The sequence below is a fragment of the Kogia breviceps genome, chromosome 7 (genome assembly GCF_026419965.1).
Source record: "Kogia breviceps isolate mKogBre1 chromosome 7, mKogBre1 haplotype 1, whole genome shotgun sequence".
Taxonomy (NCBI): domain Eukaryota; kingdom Metazoa; phylum Chordata; class Mammalia; order Artiodactyla; family Physeteridae; genus Kogia; species Kogia breviceps.
In genome coordinates, this window is record NC_081316.1 from 107,585,333 (window position 1) to 107,610,859 (window position 25,527).

The following is a 25,527-nucleotide window of genomic DNA, read 5'->3' on the forward strand; positions in this document are numbered from 1 at the left end:
TGTAGAAAAGAATATTTTATTGAAACAGCTTTTCAATTAACAATGGAGCAAAGTACAACTTGACTCAAAGCTGTCCAACCAGCCTCAACTGCTAGTGAAACAACTCAAACATACAGGACAGGGTAGGACACTTGGGTCACATTTCTGCCAATGTGGCAAAAAAAAGAAAAAAAAAAGAGGAAAAAAACACAAGAGACAGACACAAGCAGGCTACCCCTTGCCCTGGGAGTTGGGGTGGCAGCCCTGGCCCCTGGTACAGATGGGATCCTGGAGGGCAGGCTGCCCAACACCGGTGTGGTGGGTAAGGGGCCCCCATCCCAGCAGAGCAACACATTAATAGGAAAGGCCAGCCTGTACCCTCTTCCTTCCCCCCACAAGGCCTGCCTCCAATAGAGCGAGGTGGCATTTTTACATTCACGCCATGGTCTCTCCTGCCCCCAGGGTCTTAGGACAGGGGCTCACAGTAGAAAGCACATTTTGGTCAGCCCAGGGGGCCAGGAAGTGAGGGAAAGGCTCTGAGAGGGCAGACAGGAGCGGAGAGAATGGGGGCAGGAAGTCAAAGGGCCATGGAGTACCAGGCTACTAGGAAGATGCAGTTTTCAACAGCGCTTGCAGGATGCTGGCATTCTGTGCCAGCCACTGCACACAGCTTTTCCTAGGCCCAAGAGGCCACAGGTTGGGGAGCTACAGGGTTTTCACACATCTCACTCCCTGGAGAGGCAGCTGGATTCCCTTCTTCACTTTCTCCCTGCCTACTCTGGCCACCGGGGGTTGTACATGTGGGTGGGAGTCGACCTAGATTGACTTAGGCAGTCCAGATGGAAGGGCTCTGCCCTAGAGGCAGAGGACTGCCCAACTTGCAAGAGGAAGCCAAGGAGACCCACGGGGAGGAGTCATGGGGGTGGGGGTTTTTAGAGAAAAAGCTTGGAGGAGGCAAGAGCACAGACAGGCGCTCAGAAATCAAACCTGGTAACCAAGGCTCTGCAGACACTGGCCTGTGTGGCACTGATCTCGTGGTGGAAGAGGGAGGGAGGGAGGGAAGGATGACCAGAAAAGACTGGAGACCCTCTAATCAGCCAGGACACCCTTCCCACTACCAGGTCTGTCAACCAACTACCGATGGCCATCCTCTCACCTACCCACAGGCGAAGAATTAAGACCTAATAGTGATTTTTCCCAAACTAGGGCCTGGATGGGTAGGGAACCAGAAGGTTGGATTGGGGAACGGAACAATTTCAGTTTTCACCACAGAACTACTCCAGAGGAACTGGTGAGCTGTCCCTTCCTTCCCCTTCTCCACATCTCCAATCACAGGTGAGAGAAGAGGAACTTAAGCCTCTGAGGGTGGGACCAACCCCTCCCCCAACCCTTGGTGTTTAATAAATAGAGGTGGTAAGAGAAGGGGGCGGGGACGAGTGGGGAACTGGGAGGCAGGGGTTATAGTTCATCATTCTTCAAAGTTGGCTTCTGTCCTGTAGGCTGCTCCTTCTGTTCAGATTCTGGTGGGAGTTGGGGGAGAGCAAAGGAACAAAAGCAGGTGAGATGGAGGTAATGGGCCCAGTTCTGGGCAGGCATCTCCCCCCAGGCCCTGCTAGGCTTCCCGGTACCCCCCATCTCCCACTCTGCCCTCACCTGCTGCGGGACCCCCTAACTCCAGAGGTTCAGAGTCTGCCGGTTCAGATCCTGCTTTCGGGAAGGAATGGGTTAGTGTCTGCAAAGGAAGGAAGGGGCTAACGGAGGGGATGGCAAACTTTTTCTGCAAAGAGCCAGATAGTAAATATTTCAGGATTTGTGAGCCACACTAAGTCTCTTTCCATATTTCGTTTTTGGAAATAACCTTCTAAGACCATTCATAGCTCACGGGCCGTCTGCAAAGAGGCTGTACCTGCCAGTTTGCCGACTCCTCAGCTAAGCGATGCCCATATTCCCAATCAGTTTCCCCAACTTACGAGTCTCTTGCTCAGGCTCTGAGATGGGCTTTGCATCTTCAGTCTGGCCTGGAGGGAAATCAGGAGGAAAATGTAGTCCCGGGAGGGAAAGGAAAGCTTCTTGCTGCCCAGTAGCCCCTGGAACCAGGCACCCTGCCCTCACCTGCTGGAGGGATGACCTTGTCCCCCTGGTCACTGGCACTGGCATTGAGGGGAGGCTCTGCCCGGGTCCCATTCTTGTCCTTGGGCCGGGGCCGGGGCTTGGCAAACTTGGCCTTATTGAGCAGATACTGCACCTCTCGGTCCAGGGCCATCATCTTGGCCTCGATGTCTTTTGAGAGCAACACGGGCTTCTCTGTGGCAGGAAGCTTGGCCTGCTCGGCCACGGTTACATTCTTCCAGGCCTGTGGGAGAGGACAGGCTCAGAGCCAGCCACGGAGATGGCAGACACCTCTGTCCCAGGTGAAATACACCCCCCAACCAACCTCAGGCTCTTCCCTCAGACCCCAAATCACTGCTGCCCGTGGCCATCAGCCCCAGAAGTAAGCAGACCCCTCAGAATGGCATTCGAGACTCTCCACATGGGAGTCCCAAACTACACGTTTCTGGCTTACATCCTATTACTATGGACTAACTACAGTTGAACCTCTTAATTATTTTCTCCTTATCTCTCCACTTCTGAGCTCTGGTTCAAAAAAAAAAAAAGTCCCTACATCCAAAACAGTTTCTGCTTCTCATGACAAGTCATTCTCACCTCCCCCAACCCTGGCCCACTTTCTGCATCCAGCTCAAGTACCAGCTCCTCAAAGCAGCTTTCTCTAACCTCACAGGATGGGCTCTGTTGCTCATCTGGTTGATGACTCATGGCTATGACCCTAGTCTGGGACTAATCCGACAGGGCCTCAAACGTAACCATCTTCTGCCTTCCGGATTAGCTGCCAAGCCCGGAGGCAGAGGCTGCCAGCTCTCCGTTTCTCCGCATCTCCCACGCTGCCTAGGACAGCCCACCTTGCCAGGTAAGTCTCCAGTTAAGTATTTACATGGGGATTACCCAGGTCTCATTGATGACTTTCTCTAATGTTGTCATCTCCACCTCCGTGAAGATCTGGTCCATCTCTGGGATGAGCCGGGCCCCCCTGCAGCCAGAGAGGAGACCATCAGTCCAGGAGGGACAGGGCGGGACTGAATGAGGAAGAAAAGCGAAGGGGCCGCTCACGTGAGGAACATGCTGGAATGGTTGAGGAGGTTATCAAGGGCAGACAGCCGTTCGGGCCACTTCTTGCGCTCTTCCACCCGAAAAAACAAGCCTTGGCACAGCTTCCTCAGCTCGGCCAGCTTCTCCTTCAACATCTGATGAGTGTGGGGGAGGGAGAGGGCACAAGGGTTGAGGGCACGACATGTCAGCCCTGGAGCCAGCCCTGCATCCTTCGTTATGGCCTCGCACCCCAACTCTCCTCCCTTTCCCATCCGGCCCGCCATGTCCTGGGAGGTCCCTCACCACTGTGGTGGCTCCAAAGCCCTCATCCTCCAGCCAGGTGGACGTGGCACGGAGTCTCCCAGAGATGTCCTCACGCTGCTCCTCGGTGGACACTTCCTGATACTCAGGCTGGTACAGCTTGTCCTGGGGAGGTGCACGAGAGCACAAGTGTGCAGCAGACCCTGGGGGCAAGGCTCATGGAACAGGACCCCCTCCCTGCTCCCCAGCCCCAGATACAGGGCCTGGGGCAGGTGTGCTTCCCAGCCGACCAACCTGTGTTTCAAAGATGAATGCTTCCAAGCTGTTGGCTGCTTTTTCCCGTTCCTGCTTCTCTAGGTCCCGGAGCGTCAGGTCCTGGAGTCTGTGGACAGGGGCAGCAGGCATGAGGGGCTCCACTCCACACCCTGGGCACCCTCCGTGCACTTGCAGCCTTTACTCACTTCTGGGCCGAGCGGGCCAACTCATCCTGGCGCAAGTCAGGCAGGTCCAGGACTACCAGCTCCACCCCGATCTCCTCCACCATTCTCTGCTTCCGGGCCGGCTTCTGCTTCTTTTCTTCCTCCAGGGTTGGAGGGACACCCTCAGCCCCTGCCTCGTCCTTCTCACTTGGCTTCTGGGGAGAAGAGACCAGGATGTCAGGGCAAGTGTTGGCCCTTCTATCCTCCACAGGCAGGGCTCGGGGGGCCAAGAAGCAAGGCAGGCACCTGTCCCATTAACCACTGGGTCCAGGCTGGCCTCACTCTGCCTAGGGCTCACCTGGGCCTCAGGCTTTACCCCGTTGTCTTTCTCTGCGGCCTTTTCTCCCTCAGTGGCTACATCCTCCTTAGGCTCAGGGGGTGGGGGTGGAGAGGTGTCCTCTGTTGGGGCCTCAGCTTCCTCCCTGAGCTCTGCTTGCTCTCCAGGCTCAGCCTTGCTCCCCTCAGCAGCCCCCTCCTCCTCCTCCTGGGAAACAATCACAGACACGCCCACCCACAATAGTCACTAGCAGAGCCTATGGATCAGGACTGGCTCGGCAGTGCCAGGTCCCCACGGCTCTGCTTTGAAGGGCTCACCACCCATGACACAGCTTGGGGGAGACAGAGGACAACTGTATGGAAATCGGCAGCAGGCATCTGGACTACAGCAGTCTAGCTGGACAAAGGAAAAGCGTTTGGAGATGAGGGTGGGCCTTGGAGCTCAAGCACAGGGACAGCTCAGAGTCCAGAGAAGGGTGTGGTGAACTCGGCCTGGGCTGAGAGGAGGGGTAGGTCTATCACATCCTAGGCAGCTGAGATGCCCACTCCAACTCCCTGTCCCTGCTGCCTCTGCCTGGTCCCCTGCACCATCTCCATGCTCCCTTGGCTCCATCTTGGCCTTACCTGGACAGTGTCAGTACCATTCTCTTTAGTATCTTGTGTGGCACCGCCTCCAAACAGACTGGAGATGGTGTTACCAAGTTCTAGAAAGAAGAAAACCCAAAGACTTAAAGGGGACCACAGCATTGACTCCACCCCCAACCCTAAGGGCATGGCCCGCCCACCTCCCCAAAATGCACACAAGTACACCCTCTCACACACACACAAACACATACACGTGTGTGCACGCTCATCTTACTGGTCAGAGTAGATTCCTCTTCTGGGCTGTCCTCCACCAGCGTCTCAAACACAGACTCCACCTGAAGACAGGGATCCGAGGTGAAGAAATGCACACGCTAAGCCACCTTTTCTCCACAAATATCCTGCCTGGCGGGTGACTGCTTAGGCACATCCAAGTGACTTCCAGGTGTGCCGGCCTGTTCTCTCACCTGCCTCCTTCTAAGGGCTCTTGGATGGAGTCACTGCCACCCCTGTTGATTATGAGCCCTTTCAGAAGGGGACCGTAGCTCCTCCTCCACCCACCCTCACACTTCTCCACTCAACCGCATGGGCCGTATTGCCCCAGTATGTTCTAAAAGATATTAACCCCCAGAACCGTTCTTTAAAAACAGCTTCCTCAACCATTCTACAGATCCTGAAACTTATAACATCCACGAGCATTTATAGGCTCTGAGACAGACCATACCGGGTCCCTGGTTAGCTTTGTTTAACCTAAGGTTTACCCAACTCCAGAACCCGTTTCGTTTGTCACGTTCTAATACCATGAGGAACTGCTCTGGAAACGGCTGCTGGGGCCTGGGCCCCCACCCTGCACACGGGGTCTCCTGCTCTCACCCTGTCTAGGCTGAGCACGCCACTCTCATCCAGGTTGAAATGAGCCTTGATACCCTTTGACTCATAGTCGGGATACTTCTTGAAGCTCTCACCCACACCTTTTAGCTTCACCGTGGTCAGATTCTGGGAGCCAAATACCCTGGGTGGGGAGGAGAGAGCTGTTAAGGGGAGCCCCCCCAGCTCTAGCCTACACAGCCTCCCAGGATGAGATGCAGGGCCCTCCCCGAGGACACCCTTGGGATGGAAGCTCCTCCCGGCAGAGAAGCTCAGCCCAACCCCAAGACCAAGCCCACAGCCTGCTTCCTCTGTGTCACCCTCAGACCCCAAATCCTCCCTCCCTGGAGTCCTCTCCTTGCCCCACACCCTCACCGAAGATCCTCAGGCCCCAGGAAGCCCAGGTCACCATAGTTGATGTGGAAATTGAAGTCATGGTTGTAGCGGTTAAAGGTGATGACTTTGCGTTGAGGGTAGGGCCCCATCCGGCAGAAGAGGACGCGCTTATTGTGCTTCAGGCTGCGAACTCCAGGCTCCTCCTCCACTTCCCTCGTGAACTCCACCTACATGGCAGGCAGAGGGGAGGTACGCTGGAGAAGCAGAGGAGGGTCTCGGGGAAGAAGGGCGGGGAACATCAATGGCAGGAAGACAGACAGACAGTCTAGAGGAGACAGGGGAGATGGCCCTGGAAGGGGTAAAGGGAGCCTGTCACCCCATCAGACAGGCTTACTCACCAGGATGGGGTAGATCACCGCGTCTCGGACAACAAATGGCTTCACCTTGAAGGCTTTGCTGAGCGCCGCTGCCTGGTACACAGCCCCCATGGCGGCGGCTTCATCGGCGTTGATGTTCTTGCCCAGCTCCTCCCTGTGAGCATCCGGAGCCTCAGCACCATCCCCCTGCAGCTCCCCGCCTGGCCCGCCTCCCCTCAGCCCTCCAGCCCCCCAGCCCCCCACACTCACTTGCCCACAGCCTTCAGCAGCACCTCCTGAACTTTGGGGACCCGAGTGGCCCCACCCACTAGGATGACCTGCTCAATCTCATCCTGCAGGGGAAGAAAGAATGGGAGATGGGTCAGCACGAGTTAACCGTCCTACTCAGCCTACTACTCAACCGTCCTACTCCTCCCTGATGTTCCTGCTCCCTCCTTCCTGCCACCTCATCACTTTCTATCCCACCTGTCTCCCTGCCATGCCCTCCTCGACGACCCCCTCACCAGCTTCATCTCGGCACTCTGCAGGGCCTGCTGCACGGGCCCAGGCACCCGCTCAAACAGGTCTGCACACAGCTCTTCAAACTCTGCCCGAGTCACCTTCGCCTTGAAATCCACATCGTCCATTAGGCCCTCGATCTGCGGGAGGAAGAGGAGGGTCAGAGTTCTCACCCAGTTCCTGCTCTCTGAGTGAGCAGGTCAGACACCAAGGGAAAAGGACTTTGGGAGGATGGAAGGAAGCACAGGAAGAAGGGATGGGGCACACCAGGCACAAGGTGTCTAGCTCAGGGTGGCGCGATCCTCCACCCTCTGGGTGGGGAATATTTGCCCTCAAGCAGCCACATGTGAGCACCTGGGCCATGTGATCAGCATTGGCACTCAGGACGGTCTTGAGTCGATTGGCCTCACGCAGCAGCTTGGCCATAGCGCGGGGGTTCTCCCGCACATCCTTCGCTCTCTGGCCCTTGCGCTGCTCGTTGAAAATCCCGGCCAGATGCTCACGCAGCCGGAGTTCCATCTCCAGGCCCCCCAGGGTGCGGTCAAACCTGTGCAGGAAAGGGAACAGGAAAAAGCATGAGGAACACACAGGGCTCCTTCATCTGCACAGAACCTGGCCTTCACCCACATGGCTGACACCTCACAGCGACAGGTATCTGCCCATTCATTCAATTGTACCTACTGGGCATCAAACTATGTATTTGTCTCTGGAGATGCAACTGTGAGAAAAAAAAGACAAGACAATCCCTCTGTTGTCAAAGAGTTTATAATCCAGCAACCAGATAATCATATATAAATGTGAAATTTTAACCAACCTATGTGTTATAACAGAAAGAAAAACGCCACTAAACACATATATGGAAAATTTCAGCTATTTAGAGAGGGCAGGAAAAGTTCTGTGAATAACTGATGCTTGAGCTAAAACCTGAAGGATGAGTTGGGGTTAACTAGGTGAAGAGGAAAGAACGTTCTAGACAGAGGGAAAAGCATGCATAAAAACTGTGAGGTGATGGGCTTCCCTGGTGGCGCAGTGGTTGAGAGTCCGCCTGCCAATGCAGGAGACATGGGTTTGTGCCCCGGTCCGGGAAGATCCCACATGCCACGGAGCAGCTGGGCCTGTGAGCCATGGCCGCTGAGCCTGTACGTCCGGAGCCTGTGCTCCGCAACGGGAGAGGCCACAACAGTGAGAGGTCCGCGTAACGCAAAAAAACAAAACAAAAACAAACAAACAAACAAAAAAAACTGTGAGGTGAGAGAGAGTGCGGTGTGTAAGTTCCATGGAGGGCAAGGATGGCTGGAGCTCAAAGAGCAAGAGGGTCAGGGTCAGAGCCAAGCAGGAGGAGCCCGGGAGCACACAGGCACAGCCTTACAGGCCAAGACAAGGGTTTGAAGCCACTGTAGGGTTTTTAAAGAAACGAGATACAGTCAGGTTGGCATTTTGAAAAGAACTCTCTGGCTGAGATGCGGAGAAAGAACTGGAGCGAGGCCACACTGGCAGTAGGGAGATCTTCAATTTTGCAGGTAAGAGGCGATGGTGGTTTGGACTAGCATAGAAGCAGTAAAGATTGACATGAAAGAACGGGTTTGTGAAATAAGGTAACGCCAGTGATAAGTAAACTGGAATGACGAGACCAAAAAATTAATTGAATCTGACACTCTACATATGGCCTATGGCCTTGTGGATTTCCTCAGAAGCAGCTGGGGACGTTCCCTGCCCTTCAATCTTCCCAGCTGTCCTCCCCCAATTTCCATCTACCCCTTGCTCTTCGGGAGAGGTACCCTATGACGACTGATGCTTTAACCAGGAGAGCGTTCCTGCAGGGAGCAGGCAAGTGAGGCAGCTGCCCCTCTGAGAATAAAGCCCTGGCTCGAGGGTATCTCAGCCAGCAGCCCTCCCCCCAGCACCCACTTACCCCACTCCCCGGACCTGCAGCTGTGGCTGCATCCCTGCATCCTTCGTCTTCACTGTCTGGTAGGTCACGATGGTGCACACAGTGCTGCCTGCGCCCATGTCATAGAACATGACATTCTGTAGAGACATCAAGGCCACTGTCACAGGAACCTTATTCAACTCCTCCCTGCTTGCAAGGGGCTGCACCAACTCTCAAGGGAAAGCCAAACAACTCCAAAAGGGGCTGGGGGCTGAGGGCTATTGCCTCATTTTGTCAAGGGCCAGCCATGGAAACAAGATGCAAAACGAGCCAAATGGCCTCCATCATCAGACTCAGCCACCCTGAAAGTCTGGTCAGCAGTTCCTCCCTGGCTTACCTGGGCAGTGCTGTTGATATCTTTCCGGCGGAAGACACCATAGCTGAGGGCAGTGGCAGTGTTGTCGTTGATGAGCTGCAGCACTTTGAGGCCAGCCATGTGCGCAGCCTGCAGCACAGCTCGGCGCTCAGCCTGATTGAAGAAGGCTGGCACGGTGATCACTGCATCCTTGATAGGCTGCTCTACAGCGGACAACAGAACAGAGTTCCCACCAGCTTCATACCTTAGAGGAGGGTTTCCCAATCTCAGCACAATTGATGTTTTGGGGCAGATAATTCTCTTTCTCTCTCTTTTTCTTGGTGGCACTGTGCGGCATGTGGGACCTTAGTTCCCCCGCCAGGGATCAAACCTGTGCCCCCTGCCGTAGAAGCATGAAGTCTTAACCACTGGACTGCCAGGGAAGTCTCTGGGCCAGGTAATTCTTTGGTTTGGGGGTCAGGCCTGTGCAGTCTAGGATGTCTGGCAGCACCCTTGGCTTCTACTTGGTAGATGCCAGTAGCAGTAGCTCCCCAGTTGTGACAACCAAAAATGTCATCAGACGTTGCCAAATATTCCCTGGGAGGCAAAACTACCTCCATTTGAGTCCCTAGGGAACCTGGCTACCACTGGCCCCATCGTGGCCGCTCACCTGCAAAATCTTCAGCCAGAGAACGGGAGTAATTGAGAAGCATGCTGAGGACCTCCTCAGGTGAGAACTGCAGCTGCCTGGGGGAAGGAAGCAGTTAGAGGCAAGGAAAGCCAGGCATCGAGGCAAGGACAATGTGAGCACATGCCAGTGGGGACCCCATCAGGCCCGCTGAGCCCACCCTTCCCAGCAGGGCACTCACGGGCTGATTTGGAAGTACACAGTCTGCCTCTGTGGGTCGAAGCCCAGCTCATGCTCGGGGAAACGAGCTCTGTAAAGGGCCACATGGGGGTTATTCTCCTGCTTCCCTAGGAGGTGCTGGAAGTATCGCAGCGTAGCCTTTGGATTCTTGATGGCCTGAGAGAAGGTAAAGAAGAAGCAGAGTATTAGGCTCCCAAGCTGGCCATCACCTACCTCCTACTTCAGAGATTGATCAGGGAACAGACTCTGGGGTCTGTTACCTCCTCTCCTCTGCCCACTGCTTCTGGGAAGGGGGCGGGCTGCTAGCTCACCATGCTTGCTGCACTGTCTCCAAAGAATCTTTCATTTTCTTTCAGGGTCACAGTCACTGGGGTTTTCCTCCGGGATTCCCTGTGGAAAAGAGACAATGGTACCAGGTGCCTATAGCAGGGTGTGTTCTCAGGAGCCTCAACACCCCACATACAATCAATCGTGCAGACACCAAAGTCTGCCGAGGGCACTACGAAGAACACACTGTGGCTTGGGGCGTGGACTCCCTTTCCCCACCCGACCCTGTGGCCGCCCTCACTTGTTCAAGACAATCTCCATGGGCACTCCAGGTTTGACAATGGCCACCTTCATTGACTCACTGCCCAGGTCCACAGACATCACTGCCAGAGTGTCTGAAGGGGAAACAGATTTGTCAATTAGCCCCTCTTCCCCCACTTCCGAGGCCCCACTAATCAAAGCACACTGCTTTCCATGGAGAAAGTAAGACAGCAATAGACAAAGAAAAAGGTCTGGGTCTCACAACCTAAGAGTCCAGAGTTTCCCACCACCAGCTTCTTTCCCCCTTCCCACCATGTATCATCCAACATTCACTCGCTTATATTTCTTTTGATGCTTGTGTTGGGGTACACACCACTCAGTGCCAACAGGTCTGCCAAGAGCACAGCCATCAAGGCCCAACAGGCTAGCCTCCTTGGCCTCTGCCTCCTGATGGTGGCTGCCATTGTGTCTCTGGGGGAGGAGAAAAACAACACTTGTAACTGGATGCCCTGAGTGAAGGAGGCAGAACCTCATCCAGAACAGAGAAGCTTTAAGATTCATACCTACTCCCTGCTCACCCAGGGCAGAGCAGTCTACATCCCATTCCCTCCCTCCCAATGAGAACCAAGCACTCTCAGCATCCTCAGAAATGCCCACACAAAGGCCCAGGTGAAACAGCAGAGATCCTGGCCGCCAGCCACCAACCACATCCCTAAATAAACGTAACAGGACAGGAGAAAAGAGACCAGGGCCTTCCGTCCACAGCACAGGCAGCAACTGGCGCACTCCCAGCACTGTCCCTGCTGTCAGACACCTGGGATGCAGGTGCAGCCAAGGATCCCCGCCCAGGACTCAACTACCTTCCTACACCTGGAGCTCCCCTGCTGGCGGGGAAAGCCTGGCCGGGCCTGGACGGGAACTGAGAGATGGTGACGTTGGGGGAGGCTGGGATGGAAGAAGGGCCTGTCTCATCCTCAGCATCCCTTCAGGTTGTCCCGCCCGCTCCCCTTCTCCATCCCATACCAGGCCCCGCTGCCTACTCAGACGCTGTGCCTGGAACGGTAAGGTTCCGCGCCGTTGGGTACCGAGTACCCCGAGTTCACCTAAGCCTCACCAGCCGAAGACGGCGGCTCCCACTCCCGGAAAGAGGTCCCGGCCCAACCCTAAGACGTGGGGGCGCCCCGGGGACCGAGATGCAGGGCCAAGCGCACCGGCGTTCGTGCGGCCCTCACTCCCACTACCGACCCGCCCCCGGAGCTAGCACGTTGCCTCCTCTAGGAGGGGTGCCCGGTCCCCATCGCCATCCCCACCCTCGCTACCTCTTGCCTCCGCTCCTGTGGACCCAGCCCTGGGACAAGCGCGGCGGCGGACGGACCCACGAGGCCAGCAGCGCGCCCCTCAAACCCACGTCCTTCACAACTCCCCTCGGTGTGCAAACTGCTACATTAGCTACCAACCTCCCGGCGGCGTCTCGCTGAACAGCCGGCCCCGGACGCGGCGTGCGCTCATTGGAGCCTCCGCCGCCCGGCCCTGCGCCGCGGGCCAGGCCCCGCCCCCCGCCGCCGCGGCGCGCGTCCCCATTGGGCCACGTCCTAGGCCCGCCCCCTCCTCCGTCTCCGGCTGCTACCGGGGAGGCAGCGGAGGGGCCAGTCAACCAGTTGGAGGAAAACCGCGGATGCTGGCAGTGGATTGGACCACGTCACGCGGCCCAGCGTCAGTCCCGGTGCGCTCGCGGGGCTTTTCCGGCCGCGGTGGTGGATGTCTGACTCCCCGGGTCGGCAGTGACCGGTCCCTGGAGCGAGTCGGTGCACGGGCGGTCCCGCCCTCAGCCCTATTCTTCTGGTCACCTGGGAGCTCCGGCCGAGGAGCAGGAAGGATCGGCATCCCCTCCGCAGCCACGCGGAAGAGGCGCTTGCTTGTTGGTCGGTATTGGCTTTGGCTGGAAATCAGAGAATGGCTGCGCTTCTGGCTCAGTCCACCTCAACCCCCCTTTGTTTCTTTGCCGAAACTAAAGCCACCAAAGGAGAGATATTCGCTGATGGGTCGGAGACAACGGTTGTGTTCGTGGCAGAAGTTGGCCTGGACTCTTTAATTTGTATGAGAAGGAATATTCCAAACTGCAAATCGCTACACACAAGAGACGCTTTTAATATTTGTGAAGCTGTAATTGGTTAAGCACAGATGCACCACCTCCTGTTTCTCCTCCATTAAAGCTTGTGCACTTGCCTTTTTTTCCTGAATTAAAGAACCTCGGGCAGGTATTGGCGCTCCTCACTTCCCTCTCTGTACTTTGCAGTCCCGTAGAAATATGCACGGTCCTTAGAGCACTTTCTTTTCCCAGTTTTACTGAGATGAGCGCACTTTTCTTAAACGTGGTATCAGTCGCCTCTCACGAAATCGACGCCTGGCCTTGCTTCACAGAAGGTTCTCGTGAAGGCCCTGACTATGACAGCCAGGGCTTGGTTAAGGAACTCTTATCTGTTCCTTTCCCTACATTTTTTATGAAGCTTAGGGAGAGTCTGGTGTCTATGCTTAGAAGATAAACCTACTGGCAGTACCAGGGAAAGGTCTATTTTCCTTCCTTTTAAGAACAGTTCAGTGTTCAGGTAGCAGAGAAATTGGTAGAAATAGAAATTTGCTTAAAACGGTTTAATTACACAAATAATACACAAATGTAATTTTTTTTTTTAAGGCAACGCTGTGTAGCATGCAGGATTTTAGTTCCCCAACCAGGGATGGAACCCGCGCCCCCTGCATTGGGAGCACAAAGTCTTAACCACTGGAGCACCATACACAAATGTAATCTTGAAAAAAGTTCCAATATTCTAAATTAAGCTAAATCCCTTTGATAATATCCACAACCTTACTCTGTCTGAGATCTGCTGTTATCAGATGTGTAACATTCCAGGCCTTTTCCTCTGTATTTACATATACGTGTTTTGAAACATGTAGCTGTTGTCCTTTTCTAAATGGTAAAATGTTATACAATTAGATTGTTTGCAGCTTGCTCTCTTTTTTTTTTTTTTTTTTGGTAACTAACAATAAATCATGGAGCATTTTCCATACCAGTACATAGAGATTCACCTTGTTTACTGCTATAGAACATTCCATAGCATAGGGGTTGTTTAGCCATACTGATGAACATAGAAGTTGTCATTTCAGTTCCACAGAGAAAGATATTGTTTCTCAATAACTGACTCTACTTTTGACCAGCTATCCAGTAGGGTAGATTCTTTCCATCCCTTTCAGAGTATGCATTTTAACATTTATTGGCCCTCCGTCGTCTGAAAGCATTGTGCTAGGTGCTGGGATTCCAAAGATGGGGACGACCTTGTCCTTTCCTTCAGAGAAGTCAGTCTGTTGGGAAACAAGTATGTTCATGGTTTCATGCACTTAATAAAAACCTGTTGAATGACTTAATTGGAAGAGTAAGTAAGTCAGTCTCCCCTGCTCCTAAGTGAGCTCCCACTCCCAGAATACCCTTGGTGGGAGCACAGTTTGCTGCAGCTATGCTTCTCGACCTGGGTGTCTGTCCCTCTGGGATGTGCAGCAGGTGCAAGTGCTCTGGGAAGTCACCTGTTTTGTTCTCTGACCAGAGAGGAGAATAGCATTTCACAAGGGCAAGCTGTAAAACAATGGGAAATTTTTAATGTAAAACACCTGATTTAGATTAACTAAGACAGCTGAATCCACTAGTTCTCCAGAATAAACTGTAATAACATTTGAGGACTACATCCCTTCCCCCACACTGTGTAGAAACCCAAGGGAAGAAAGTTGCCGTCTTGCAGAACATGTGCCAAACTGACAGAAGACTAAAATGAACACATTAGCCAGAGCACATTCATACATTATAAACCATGCACGTTATGTTATGGGCTGAGGGCAATGTTGATTATGGCAAACATAATCCAGGAGAATTTTAAAAATTTGTTGTCACCCACCAACCCCATTCTTAGGTGTATATCTAACAAATGTAGAGACTGTTTATAATAGCTTAATTCATAAGGGCCCCAAATTGAATACTACCCGAATGCCCATCAATAGCTGGATAGATAAATAGTGGTAGATTCACACAATGGAATTCTGTACAGCAATGAAAACAAATGGTCTACTATTACATTCAACAACTTAAATGAATCCCACAAACAATATTGAGTGAAAGAAGCCAGAAGCCAAAGAGCACACAGTTTATGACTTGACTTGTATAAAGTTTAAAAACAGGCAAAATTAAGTTACAGTGATAAAGTTGGGATGGTGCTTACCCCTTCAGGGTATGAAGAGGGCATAGGGCAGGCTTTTGGGATGCTGGTTGCAGTGGCTTTGGGAAAATTCAATGGATTGTAGTATGTACACTTTTCTGTTTGCAAGTTATACTTCAGTAAAAAATTTAAAAATTATTTTGTATGTGTCACACAAAGGACTAGAGGGTTTGATTTTACTGTAACCTTAGGCAGGAGAAGCACCAGGATAAGTTGTTTTTTTTCTATTTTTATAAAAATGTTTTTAGAATTACAAAAGAAATGTCTGGTTATTGAAGAAAACTGGAGGAACATAGGAAAAACAAAGAATAAAAACCACCTAAGATAGCCTCATTCACCAGAGGGCAGACGGCAGAAGCAAGAAGAACTACAATTCTGCAGCCTGTGGAAGGAAAACCACATTCACAGATAGATAGACAAAATGAAAAGGCAGAGGACTTTGTACCAGATGAAGGAACAGGATAAGCCCCCAGAAAAACAACTAAATGAAATGGAGATAGGCAACCTTCCATAAAAAGAATTTAAAATAATGATGGTGAAGGTGATCTAGGACCTCGGAAAAAGAATGGAGGCAAAGATTGAGAAGATGCCAGAAATTTTTAACAAAGACCTAAAAGAATTAAAGAACAAACACCCAGAAGAATTAAAGAACAAACAAACAGAGATGAACAATACAATAACTGAAATCAAAAATACACTAGAAGGAATCAAGAGCAGAAAAACTGAGGCAGAAGAATGGATAAGTGACCTGGAAGACAGAATAGTGGATTTCACTGCCATGGAACAGAATAAAGAAAAAAGAATGAAAAGAAATGAAAACAGCCTAAGAGACCTCTGGGACAACATTAAACACAACAACATTCGCATTATAGGGGTCCCAGAAGGAGAAGAGAGAGAGAAAGAACCCAAGAAAATATTTGAAGAGATCATAGTCGAAAATTTTCCTAACATGGGAAAGGAAATAGTCACCCAAGTCCAGGAAGTGCAGAGAGTCCCAGGAAGGATAAACCCAAGGAGAAACATGCCAAGACACACAGTAATCAAGGTGACAAAAATTAAAGACAAAAATTATTGAAAGCAACAAGGGAAAAATGACAACATACAAGGGAACTACCATAATGTTAACAGCTGACTTCTTCAGCAGAAACTCTACGAGCCACAAAGGACTGGCACGATATATTTAAAGTGATGAAAGGGAAGAACCTACAACCAAGGTTACTCTACCCTGCGAGGATCTCATTCAGATTCAACAGAGAAAGCAAAAGCTTTACAGATAAGCAAAAGCTAAGAGAATTTAGCATCACCAAACCAGCTCTACAACAAACACTGAAGGAACTTCTCTAAGTGGGAAACACAAGAGAAGAAAAGGACCTACAAAAACAAACCCAAAACAATTAAGAAAATGGTAATAGGAACACACATATTGATAATTCCCTTAAATGTGAATGGATTAAATGCTCCAACCAAAAGACAGAGGCTCGGTGAATGGATACAAAAACAAGACAGCATATATAAGCTGTATACAAGAGACCCACTTCAGACTTAGGGACACTACAGACTGAAAGTGAGGGGATGGAAAAAGATATTCCATGCAAACGGAAATCAAAAGAAAGCTGGAGTAGCAATACTCATATCAGATAAAATAGACTATAAAATAAAGAATGTTACAAGAGACAAGGAAGGACACTACATAATGATCAAGGGATCAACCCAAGAAGAAGATATAACAATTATAAATATATATGCACCAACATAGGAGCACCTCAATACATAAGGCAACTGCTAACAGCTATAAAAGAGGAAATTGACAGTAACAATAATAGTGGGGGACTTTAACATCTCACTTACACCAATGGTCAGATCATCCAGACAGAAAATTAATAAGGAAACACAAGCTTTAAATGACACAATAGACCAGACAGATTTAACTGATATTTATAGGACATTCCATCCTAAAACAGCAGATTACACTTTCTTCTCAAGGGCACATGGAACATTCTCCAGGAAAGATCACATCTTGGGTCACAAATCAAGCCTCAGTAAATTTAAGAAAATTGAAATCGTATCAAGCATCTTTTCTGACCACAATGCTATGAGATTATAACTCAGTTGCAGGGAAAAAAAAACGTAAAAAACACAAACAAATGGAGGCCAAACGATACGTTACTAAATAAGCAAGAGATCACTGAAGAATTCAAAGAGGAAATCAAAAAATACCTAGAGACAAATGACAATGAAAACACGACAATCCAAAACCTATGGGATGCAGCAAAAGCAGTTCTAAGAAGGTATATAGCAATACAAGCCTACCTCAAGAAACAAGAAAAATCTCAAATAAACAATCTAACTTTACACCTAAAGGAACTAGAGAAAGAAGAACAAACAAAACCCAAAGTTAGTAGAAGGAAAGAAATCATAAAGATCAAAACAGAAATAAATGAAATAGAAATGAAGAAAACAATAGCAAAGATCAATGAAACTAAAAGCTGGTTCTTTGAGAAGATAAGCAAAATTGATAAACCATTAGCCAGACTCATCAAGAAAAAGAGGGAGAGGACTCAAATCAATAAAATTAGAAATGAAAAAGGAGAAGTTACAACGGACACCGCAGAAATACAAAGCATCCTAAGAGACTACTACAAGCAACTCTATGCCAATAAAATGGACAACCTGGAAGAAATGGACAAATTCTTAGGAAGGTATAATCTTCCAAGACTGAACCAGGAAGAAATAGAAAATATGAACAGACCAATCACAAGGAATGAAATTGAAACTGTGATTAAAAATCTTCCAACAAACAAAAGTCCAGGATCAGATGGCTTCACAGGTCAATTCTATCAAACATTTAGAGAAGAGCTAACACCCATCCTTCTCAAACTCTTCCAAAAAATGGCAGAGGAATGAACACTCCCACACTCATTCTATGAGGCCACCATCACCCTGATACCAAAACCAGACAAAGATGTCACAAAAAAAGAAAACTACAGGCCAACATCACTGATGAACATAGAAGCAAAAATCCTCAACAAAATACTAGCAAACAGAATCCAACAACACATTAAAAGGATCATACACCATGATCAAGTGGGATTTATCCCAGGGATGCAAGGATTCTTCAATATATGCAAATCAATGTGATACACCATATTAACAAATTGAGGAAGAAAAACCATATGATCATCTCAACAGATGCAGAAAAAGCTTTTTACAAAATTCAACACCCATTTATGATAAGAACTCTCCATAAAGTGGGCATAGAGGGAACCTACCTCAATATAATAAAGGCCAGATATGACAAACCCACAGTAAACATCATTCTTTATGGTGAAAAACTGAAAGCATTTCCTCTAAGATGAAGAACAAGACAAGGATGTCCACTCTCACCACTATTATTCAACACAGTTTTGGAAGTCCTAGCCATGGCAATCAGAGAAGAAAAAAGAAATAAAAGGAATACAAATTGGAAAAGAAGAAGTAAAACTGTCAGTGTTTGCAGATGACATGATACTATACATAGAGAATCCTTAAAATGCCACCAGAAAACTACTAGAGCTAATCAATGAATTTGGTAAAGTTGCAGGATACAAAATTAATGCACAGAAATCTCTTGCATTCCTATACACTAACAACAAAAGATCAGAAAGAGAAATTAAGGAAACAATCCCATTCACCACTGCAACAAACAGAATAAAATACCTAGGAATAAACCTACCTAAGGAGCTAAAAGGCCTATACTTAGAAAACAATAAGACACTGATGAAAGAAATCAAAGATGACACAAACAGATGGAGAGATATACCATGCTCTCGGATTGGAAGAATCAATATTGTGAAAATGGCTATACTACCCAAAGCAATCTACAGATTCAATGCAATCCCTATCAAATTACCAGTGGCATTTTTTACAGAACTAGAACAAAAAATCTTAAAATTTGTATGGAGACACAAATCTACAAACAACAAATGCTGGAGAGGGTGTGGAGAAAAGGGAACCCTCTTGCACTGTTGGTGGGAATGTAAATTGGCACAGCCACTCACTATGGAGAACAATATGGAGGTTCCTTAAAAAACTAAAAATAGAACTACCATACGACCCAGCAATCCCACTACTAGGCATATACCCTGAGAAAACCATAATTCAAAAAGAGTCATGTACCACAACGTCCATTGCAGCTCTATTTACAATAGCCAGGACATGGAATCACCCTAAGTGTCCATCAACAGATGAGTGGATAAAGGAGATGTGGCACATACATACAATGGAATATTACTCAGCCATAAAAAGAAATGAAACTGAGTTATTTGTAGTGAGGTGAATGGACCTAGAGTCTGTCATACACAGTGAAGTAAGTCAGAAAGAGAAAAACAAACATCGTATATTAATGCATATATGTGGAACCTAGAAAAACAGTACAGACGAACTGGTTTGCAGGGCAGAAATAGAGACACAGATGTAGAGAACAAACGTATGGACACCAAGTGGGGGAAAGTGGCGGGGGCGAGGGGGTGGTGGTGGGATGAACTGGGAGATTGGGAATGACATGTATACACTGATATGTATAAAATAGATAACTAATAAGAACCCGCTGTACAAAAAATAAATAAAATAAAATTCAAAAAAAAGAATAAAAACCACTCACAATTCCGTTTTCTAGATTAAATCACTTATAGTATTATAATGATATCAATCGATACACACTTTTACCACGTTCCTATGTCATATTTTTCCTCTCCAGAATTTTCAGTGTCTATATTTATGGAATTGGAGCATAGAGAAATACAATATTTAATTACCAAGGACTTCCCTGGTGGCACAGTGGTCAAGAACCCGCCTGCCAATGCAGGGTACACGGGTTCCATCCCTGGTCCGGGAATATACCACATGCCATGGAGCAACTAAGCCTGTGCGCCATAACTACTGAGCCTGAGCTCTAGAGGCCACGAGCCACAACTACTGAGCCTGCATGCCATAACTACTGAAGCCCATGCACCTGGAGCCTGTGCTCTGCAACAGGAGAAGCCACTGCAATGAGAAGCCCAGGCACCACAACGAAGAGTAGCCTCCGCTTGCAAAAACTAGAGAAAGCCTGTGCACAGCAACGAAGACCCAACGCAGCCAAAAAAACCAAATTAATTAATTAATTTTAAAAATTACCAAAATTACTATTTGACAATTAAGATGTTCTTTGTACTGTTATAAAATTGCAATGGACACATTTATTGATAAATTTTTATGTAACTCTATCCTTTATAATCTACCTAGGATAAATTTCTAAAAGTGGAGGGCTTCCCTGGTGGCGCAGTGGTTGAGAATCCGCCTGCCAATGCAGGGGACATGGGTTTGAGCCCTGGTCCAGGAAGATCCCACATGTCACGGAGCAACTAAGCCCGTGTGCCACAACTACTGAGACTGTGCTCTAGAGCCCGCGAGCCACAACTCCTGAAGCCCGCGTGCCTATAGACCGTGCTCCACAACAAGAGAAGCCATGGCAATGAGAAGCCCGCGCAGCGAAATGATGAGTAGCCCCTGCTCATCACAACTAGAGAACACAACTAGAGAAAGCCCACGCACAGCAACAAAGACCCAACGCAGGCAAAAATAAATAAATTTATAAAAGTGGAAATGTGGCCTTAAATCCTGGTTTTTAGGCATTTGGTACATATTGCCAAATTGCCCTCCAGAAAGGTTTACCAATGTGCACTCCCCAACAGCAGTGAATGACAGCCCTGTATCCTTACTAACATTAGAATATGAATTCATTTTTAAAGTCTTGGTGGGAATTCCCTGGTGGTCCAGTAGTTAGGACTCTGCACTTCCACTACAGGGGGCACGGGTTTGATCCTTGGTTGGAGAACTAAGATCCCGCAAACTGCGTGGCACGGCCAAAAGGAAAAAAAATAAAGTGTTGGCATTATGAGGTTTATTTTTCTTTTAATATTTATTTATTTATTTTTGGCTGCATTGGTTCTTAGTTGCGGTGCACGGGCTCTTCTTTGCAGCATACGGGCTCCATGGCACGTAGGCTCTGTAGTTGTGGCACACGGGCTCTGTAGTTGTGGCGCGTGGGCTCAGTAGTTGCGGCATGCGGGCTTAGTTGCCCTGTGGCACATTGGGAGGCAGATTCTTAACCACTGGATCACCAGGGAAGTCCAGGCATTATGAGTTTTGATAAAGTGAGGGGGGGGTGATGAGGAGACAAAGGCTTAGGAACATTTCTCAGCTTGCATTGAGATGGGGATTATTATATGTCAAGGAGAGAAAGCAAGACTTTTAGGGTTCTTGAATTTTATGACTTCACGATCACATAGAAAAATGACTCAGACTTATGAACAAATTTATGGATTTGCATGCTCTTTAAAAAATAACTGATCACACAGAATACAGGGCTTTGGAGTCTGCAGACCTGGATTTGTCTGTGAACCCCACTACTTCCTATCTGTGTGCCTCTAGGCAAGTTGTTTAGCTCTCCTGAGCCTCAGTTTTGACATCATTTAAAGAGGCATGCTGGTATGTGCCTCACAGGGTTTGTGTCAAAATTAAAGAAGGCGGTAGGGACTTCCCTGGTGGCACAGTGGATAAGATTCCATGCTCCCAATGCAGGGGGCCCGGGTTCAATTCCTGGTCAGGGAACTAGATCCCACATGCATGCTGCAACTAAGAGTTCGTGTGCCACAACTAAGGAGCCTGTGTGCCGCAACTAAGGAGTGGGCGAGTTGCAACTAAGGAGCCCTGGAACCGCAACTAAGGAGCCTGCCTGCTGCAACTAAGGCCTGGTGCAAATAAATAAATAAATAAATAAGAGCCTGTTTAGTGGTTCCTCTAACTTTAAAAATAAAAAGAAGGTAGTAAAGTGCTTTACACAGGGCTTGGGACATCCTAAGCACCGAATATACATTAGTTAACTTTTTTATTGTTTTTGGTTTTTGTCTAGACAAATAAAACTAAAAGATGTGCACTATTGCAGTGTTAAAAGCTTGGTTAAGTGCTTTGCCAAGTTCATGGGGAATTTCTCTTTTTGTAGGCTAGATTTTCACAATCAATAATCAGTTAATTGCTTCTTTCTCCTGTTTCATGGTAGCCTTGGAGCCCTGGACTCTCTTATACTCTAAGACCTCTGAGTTTATTTTAGGTTGACCTTCTTGTTCCTAAAGTGGAAACTGCTGCTAGCCTTTTTAGGGGCTGACAGGAAAAAACCAGACTTTCCAGTAGTCTAGAAAATGGTTTCTTCCCAGAGAGCCAGATGAGGGGGAAGGAATGATAGAAAATAAAAACTTGCAGCTAGAAGAAGTAGTGTTCCTGTTTTGCTCTAGTGGAAATGACTGTTGTACATCATGGGCTGTAGTTGGCTGAAGGGCAAAAGAAAGGGCACTGCTAGGCAATTCTTGATTCTGGGTTGTGACCTCTTTAATTTCAAGCTAAAGACTTGAGTTGCTTCTACATCTTTAGTCTCCTCAGAACTCCAGTTCTCAGTATGCAGAACTGTAAGTGAATTTGTACACTCGATCATTTTTCTGTGTAGTCAGCTTTCTTATCTTCCTCACTATACTGAAGTTCCTGGATTCAGACAAGCATAACTAAAAGTTAAACCCTGGTGTGTGTTCTGACAAGTGTGGCCTAGCTTTACACCCTAGCAAACCATTTAATTAAAGGTTAGGGAACTGAAGAACTCTTGTTTTTTTGTTTCGTTTTGTTTTGTGGTACGCGGGCCTCTCACTGTTGTGACCTCTCCCGTTGCGGAGCACAGGCTCCGGACGCGCAGGCTCAGCGGCCATGGCTCACGGGCCCAGCCGCTCCGCGGCACGTGGGATCCTCCCGGATCGGGGCATGAACCCGTGTCCCCTGCATCGGCAGGCGGACTCTCAACCACTGCGCCACCAGGGAAGCCCCAGAACTCTTGTTTTATTTCCAAAGGACTTTGATGTTTTTGCCCAGAGAGAATCACCTGAACCTCTTTAAAACTGTTTCTCTTCAGAGATAATGATACTTCTGCAGATGGTTGCTATGAAGAATCCATGAAAAGTGAAAGCACTTTGTTATGTATCATTCACTACATGAAATTAAGGACTGGTATCCAGAAAAGATGAAAACTCTAATTCAAAAAGATACATGCACCCCAGTGTTCGTAGCAGCACTATTTACAATAGCCAAGACACGGAAGGAAACTAAATGTCCATTGACAGGGACTTCCCTGGTGGCCCAGTGGTTAAGAATTGCCTTCCAATGCAGGGGACCTGGGTTTGATCCCTGGTCGGGAAACTAAGATCCCACATGCTGCGGGGCAACTAAGCCCAAGCGCCGCAACTACTGAGCCCACGCGCTCTACAGCCTGCAGGCCACAACTAGAGAGAAGCCTGTGCGCTGCAACGCAAGACCCCACCTGCCACAACTAAGACCTGACACAGCCAAATAAATAGATATTTTTTTAAAATGTCCATCGGCAGATGAATGGATAAAGATGTGACATACACACACACACACACACATACACACACACACACACAATGGAATGTTACTCAGCCATAAAAAAGAATGAAATAATGCCATTTGCAGCAACATGGATGGACCTAGATTATCATACTAAGTAAAGTAAATCAGAGAAAGATAAATATCATATGATATCATTTATATGTGGAATCTAAAAAAAGATACAAATGAACTTATTTACAAAACAGAAATAGACTCACAGACATAGAAAACAAACATGGTAACCAAAGGGGAAAAGGGGGGGGGGGAAATTGGGAATTTGGAGTTAATAGATACACACTACTATATATAAAATAGATAAACAGCAAGGACCTACTGTATAGCACAGGGAACTATATTCAATAACTACAATGGAAAAGAATCTGAAAAAGGTATGTGTATATGCTGAATCACCTTGCCGTATACCTGAAACATTGTAAATCAACTATACTTCAATTATAAAAAAGAAATTAAGGGCTGGATACTGTCAGTCCTGTTTGTCTGTCCCCTATGGTGGTGGTCAAACTCCCTGAAGAGCAAGAACCATGTCCTTTTCATGTATATATTCTGGGTATTTAGTACAATGCCAGGAACAGTTAGTAGTGAACACGTATTGGTCAAAAAGAGGAAAGGAAGGAAGGTAGCAAGTCTGAAGAGGTGCCATGGGTCCTCTGGTGGGCCAGTTATCTGCCTGTGTACCCCCATCAACAAGAAGATCCAGTGCGCATGGACCTTACCAGGTTCAAACATCAAAGGAAGATGCCGGGCTTCCCTGGTGGCACCGTGGTTGAGAGTCCGCCTGCCGATGCAGGGGACACGGGTTCGTGCCCCGGTCCGGGGAGGATCCCACATACCGCGGAACGGCTGGGCCCGTGAGCCATCGCCGCTGAGCCTGCGCGTCCGGAGCCTGTGCTCCGCAACGGGAGAGGCCATGACAGTGAGAGGCCCGCGTACCGCAAAAAAAAAAAAAAAAAAAAAAGGAAGATGCTGAGTCCGTACCATTGGACAGCAGGGGGAGCACTCACGTCAGCAACAAAGATGCCAGTCTGCTGTTCACATCTCTTTGCTCTCACTTTGCTTCCTTTAACATATATTATCCATAGTCTTAACAACTGACATAACACACGATCTAAAAATTCTAATGAATAGTACAGAATACTCTCAGCAGGTGAAAGTTGGTCCCATCTACTCCCCATTTGTGCTTCTGCCCACGGACTGAGATCCTGAACTAGTTCTAATACCTGTGTGACAAAGAAGAAAGAAATCTGGGCTGGAAATCAGGCAATCTGTGTGCCGTCTCCTCATTTATTTCTTTAGACAAATGGACACTACCTTTCCTGTCAACAAGACCAAGGAGAGGAGGTGATAAGAGGAAAATCATCCACATTCATTGCTTCAACCAAACATGGAGTATCTACCAGGCTCTGTTAGACCTGGTTCCTGGTAACCAAGATACAGGCCCTACTCTCTGGGAACTCCGGGGAAGGAATAAAGAGTAAAATGTTCTGAAAACAAAAAGCTGTGGGGCGCAAGGATGCAAAAATGAACTTCACAAATACTAACCACATGGCCACTTTTTCAAATGCATACTATCTCAAATGACTCTGTGTCACTCCTGTTTGTAGATTCCTGTGGCACACAAACAGTACACCTGCAGTTTTCCACGTGGACAGTTGGATTAGCCCGAGTTGGGACTGGTGGGTACCATGAAGTGTCTTGGACACCACTCGTTAAATCACTCAGTGCTCAGAACTGCGGCTTCAAGGCTCTTTGCTGTGCTCTGCTTACATGCCATACCCTGCCACTATGGCAACGAGAGAAAGCCCAGGTTCTTGGAATTCCTGCTCCATCAGTATTTCCCAGCTTCCTTAAGAAACATGTTTTAGGTGCCCATTACATGCCATGCGCTCAGACAGAGGGACACAGAAACGAATATAAGACACTGACTATAGTTCACAATCCGTATCTGGTGGCAGACACAAACCTCTAACTTTAATTCTCCTCTTCTACAGTCAAAAAACCAGTTTCACATACACGGGTTCATTTAGGCCTCAAAACAGTCCTGTGAGGGCAGAAGGTAATTCACCTAGGCACAGCGGGTTACAATTCACAAACCGCGTGACATTTGATCCTCATCTTGATCCCTCATTGCCTGCGAATTTAATAAAGGAGGAAACTGATGCTCAAAGAGGTGAATGAAGGTCTAGCTCTTAACAAGCATTTCAGCCAGTGCACTTACAGAGCCGGCAAAACCGCAAAATGCGGAGCGAGCGGCGGGCTGGGGACACTGCCTCAAGCGGCGGCGCGCACTCTCCCGGCACGGGGAAGCTGTCAAAGCGACTGGAGAGCCTGTGCACCCAGGCTCCCGGAAGCTGCCGGGTCACG

The 25,527-nt window shown here is 48.5% G+C and overlaps 1 protein-coding gene across 8 annotated transcripts; it reads right to left on the reverse strand.

The window, feature by feature from the left end:
- HYOU1 (hypoxia up-regulated 1) lies at positions 1-25,525 on the reverse strand. Of its 8 annotated transcripts, none has more exons than XM_067039112.1 (26): positions 25,382-25,525; positions 10,794-10,891; positions 10,461-10,554; positions 10,204-10,282; positions 9,894-10,048; positions 9,695-9,771; positions 9,067-9,248; positions 8,712-8,827; positions 7,154-7,346; positions 6,805-6,939; positions 6,551-6,633; positions 6,323-6,455; positions 5,964-6,151; positions 5,595-5,733; positions 4,999-5,059; positions 4,764-4,843; positions 4,162-4,347; positions 3,846-4,018; positions 3,679-3,766; positions 3,427-3,549; positions 3,145-3,278; positions 2,980-3,064; positions 2,092-2,332; positions 1,950-1,997; positions 1,633-1,683; positions 1-1,499 (listed from the first exon to the last, which is right to left on the reverse strand). In XM_067039112.1, the coding sequence occupies exons 2-26, from the start codon at positions 10,882-10,884 to the stop codon at positions 1,438-1,440; spliced, it is 2,997 nt and encodes a 998-aa protein (XP_066895213.1). In that variant the 5' UTR covers positions 10,885-10,891; positions 25,382-25,525; the 3' UTR covers positions 1-1,437. The 8 variants fall into 8 exon arrangements, with proteins under 8 accessions (XP_066895213.1, XP_066895216.1, XP_066895214.1 ...); XM_067039115.1 differs by having other exon boundaries at positions 3,846-4,015; positions 25,382-25,484; XM_067039113.1 differs by lacking the exon at positions 25,382-25,525 and adding an exon at positions 23,880-24,049.
- Positions 25,526-25,527: the final 2 nt, after the last annotated feature.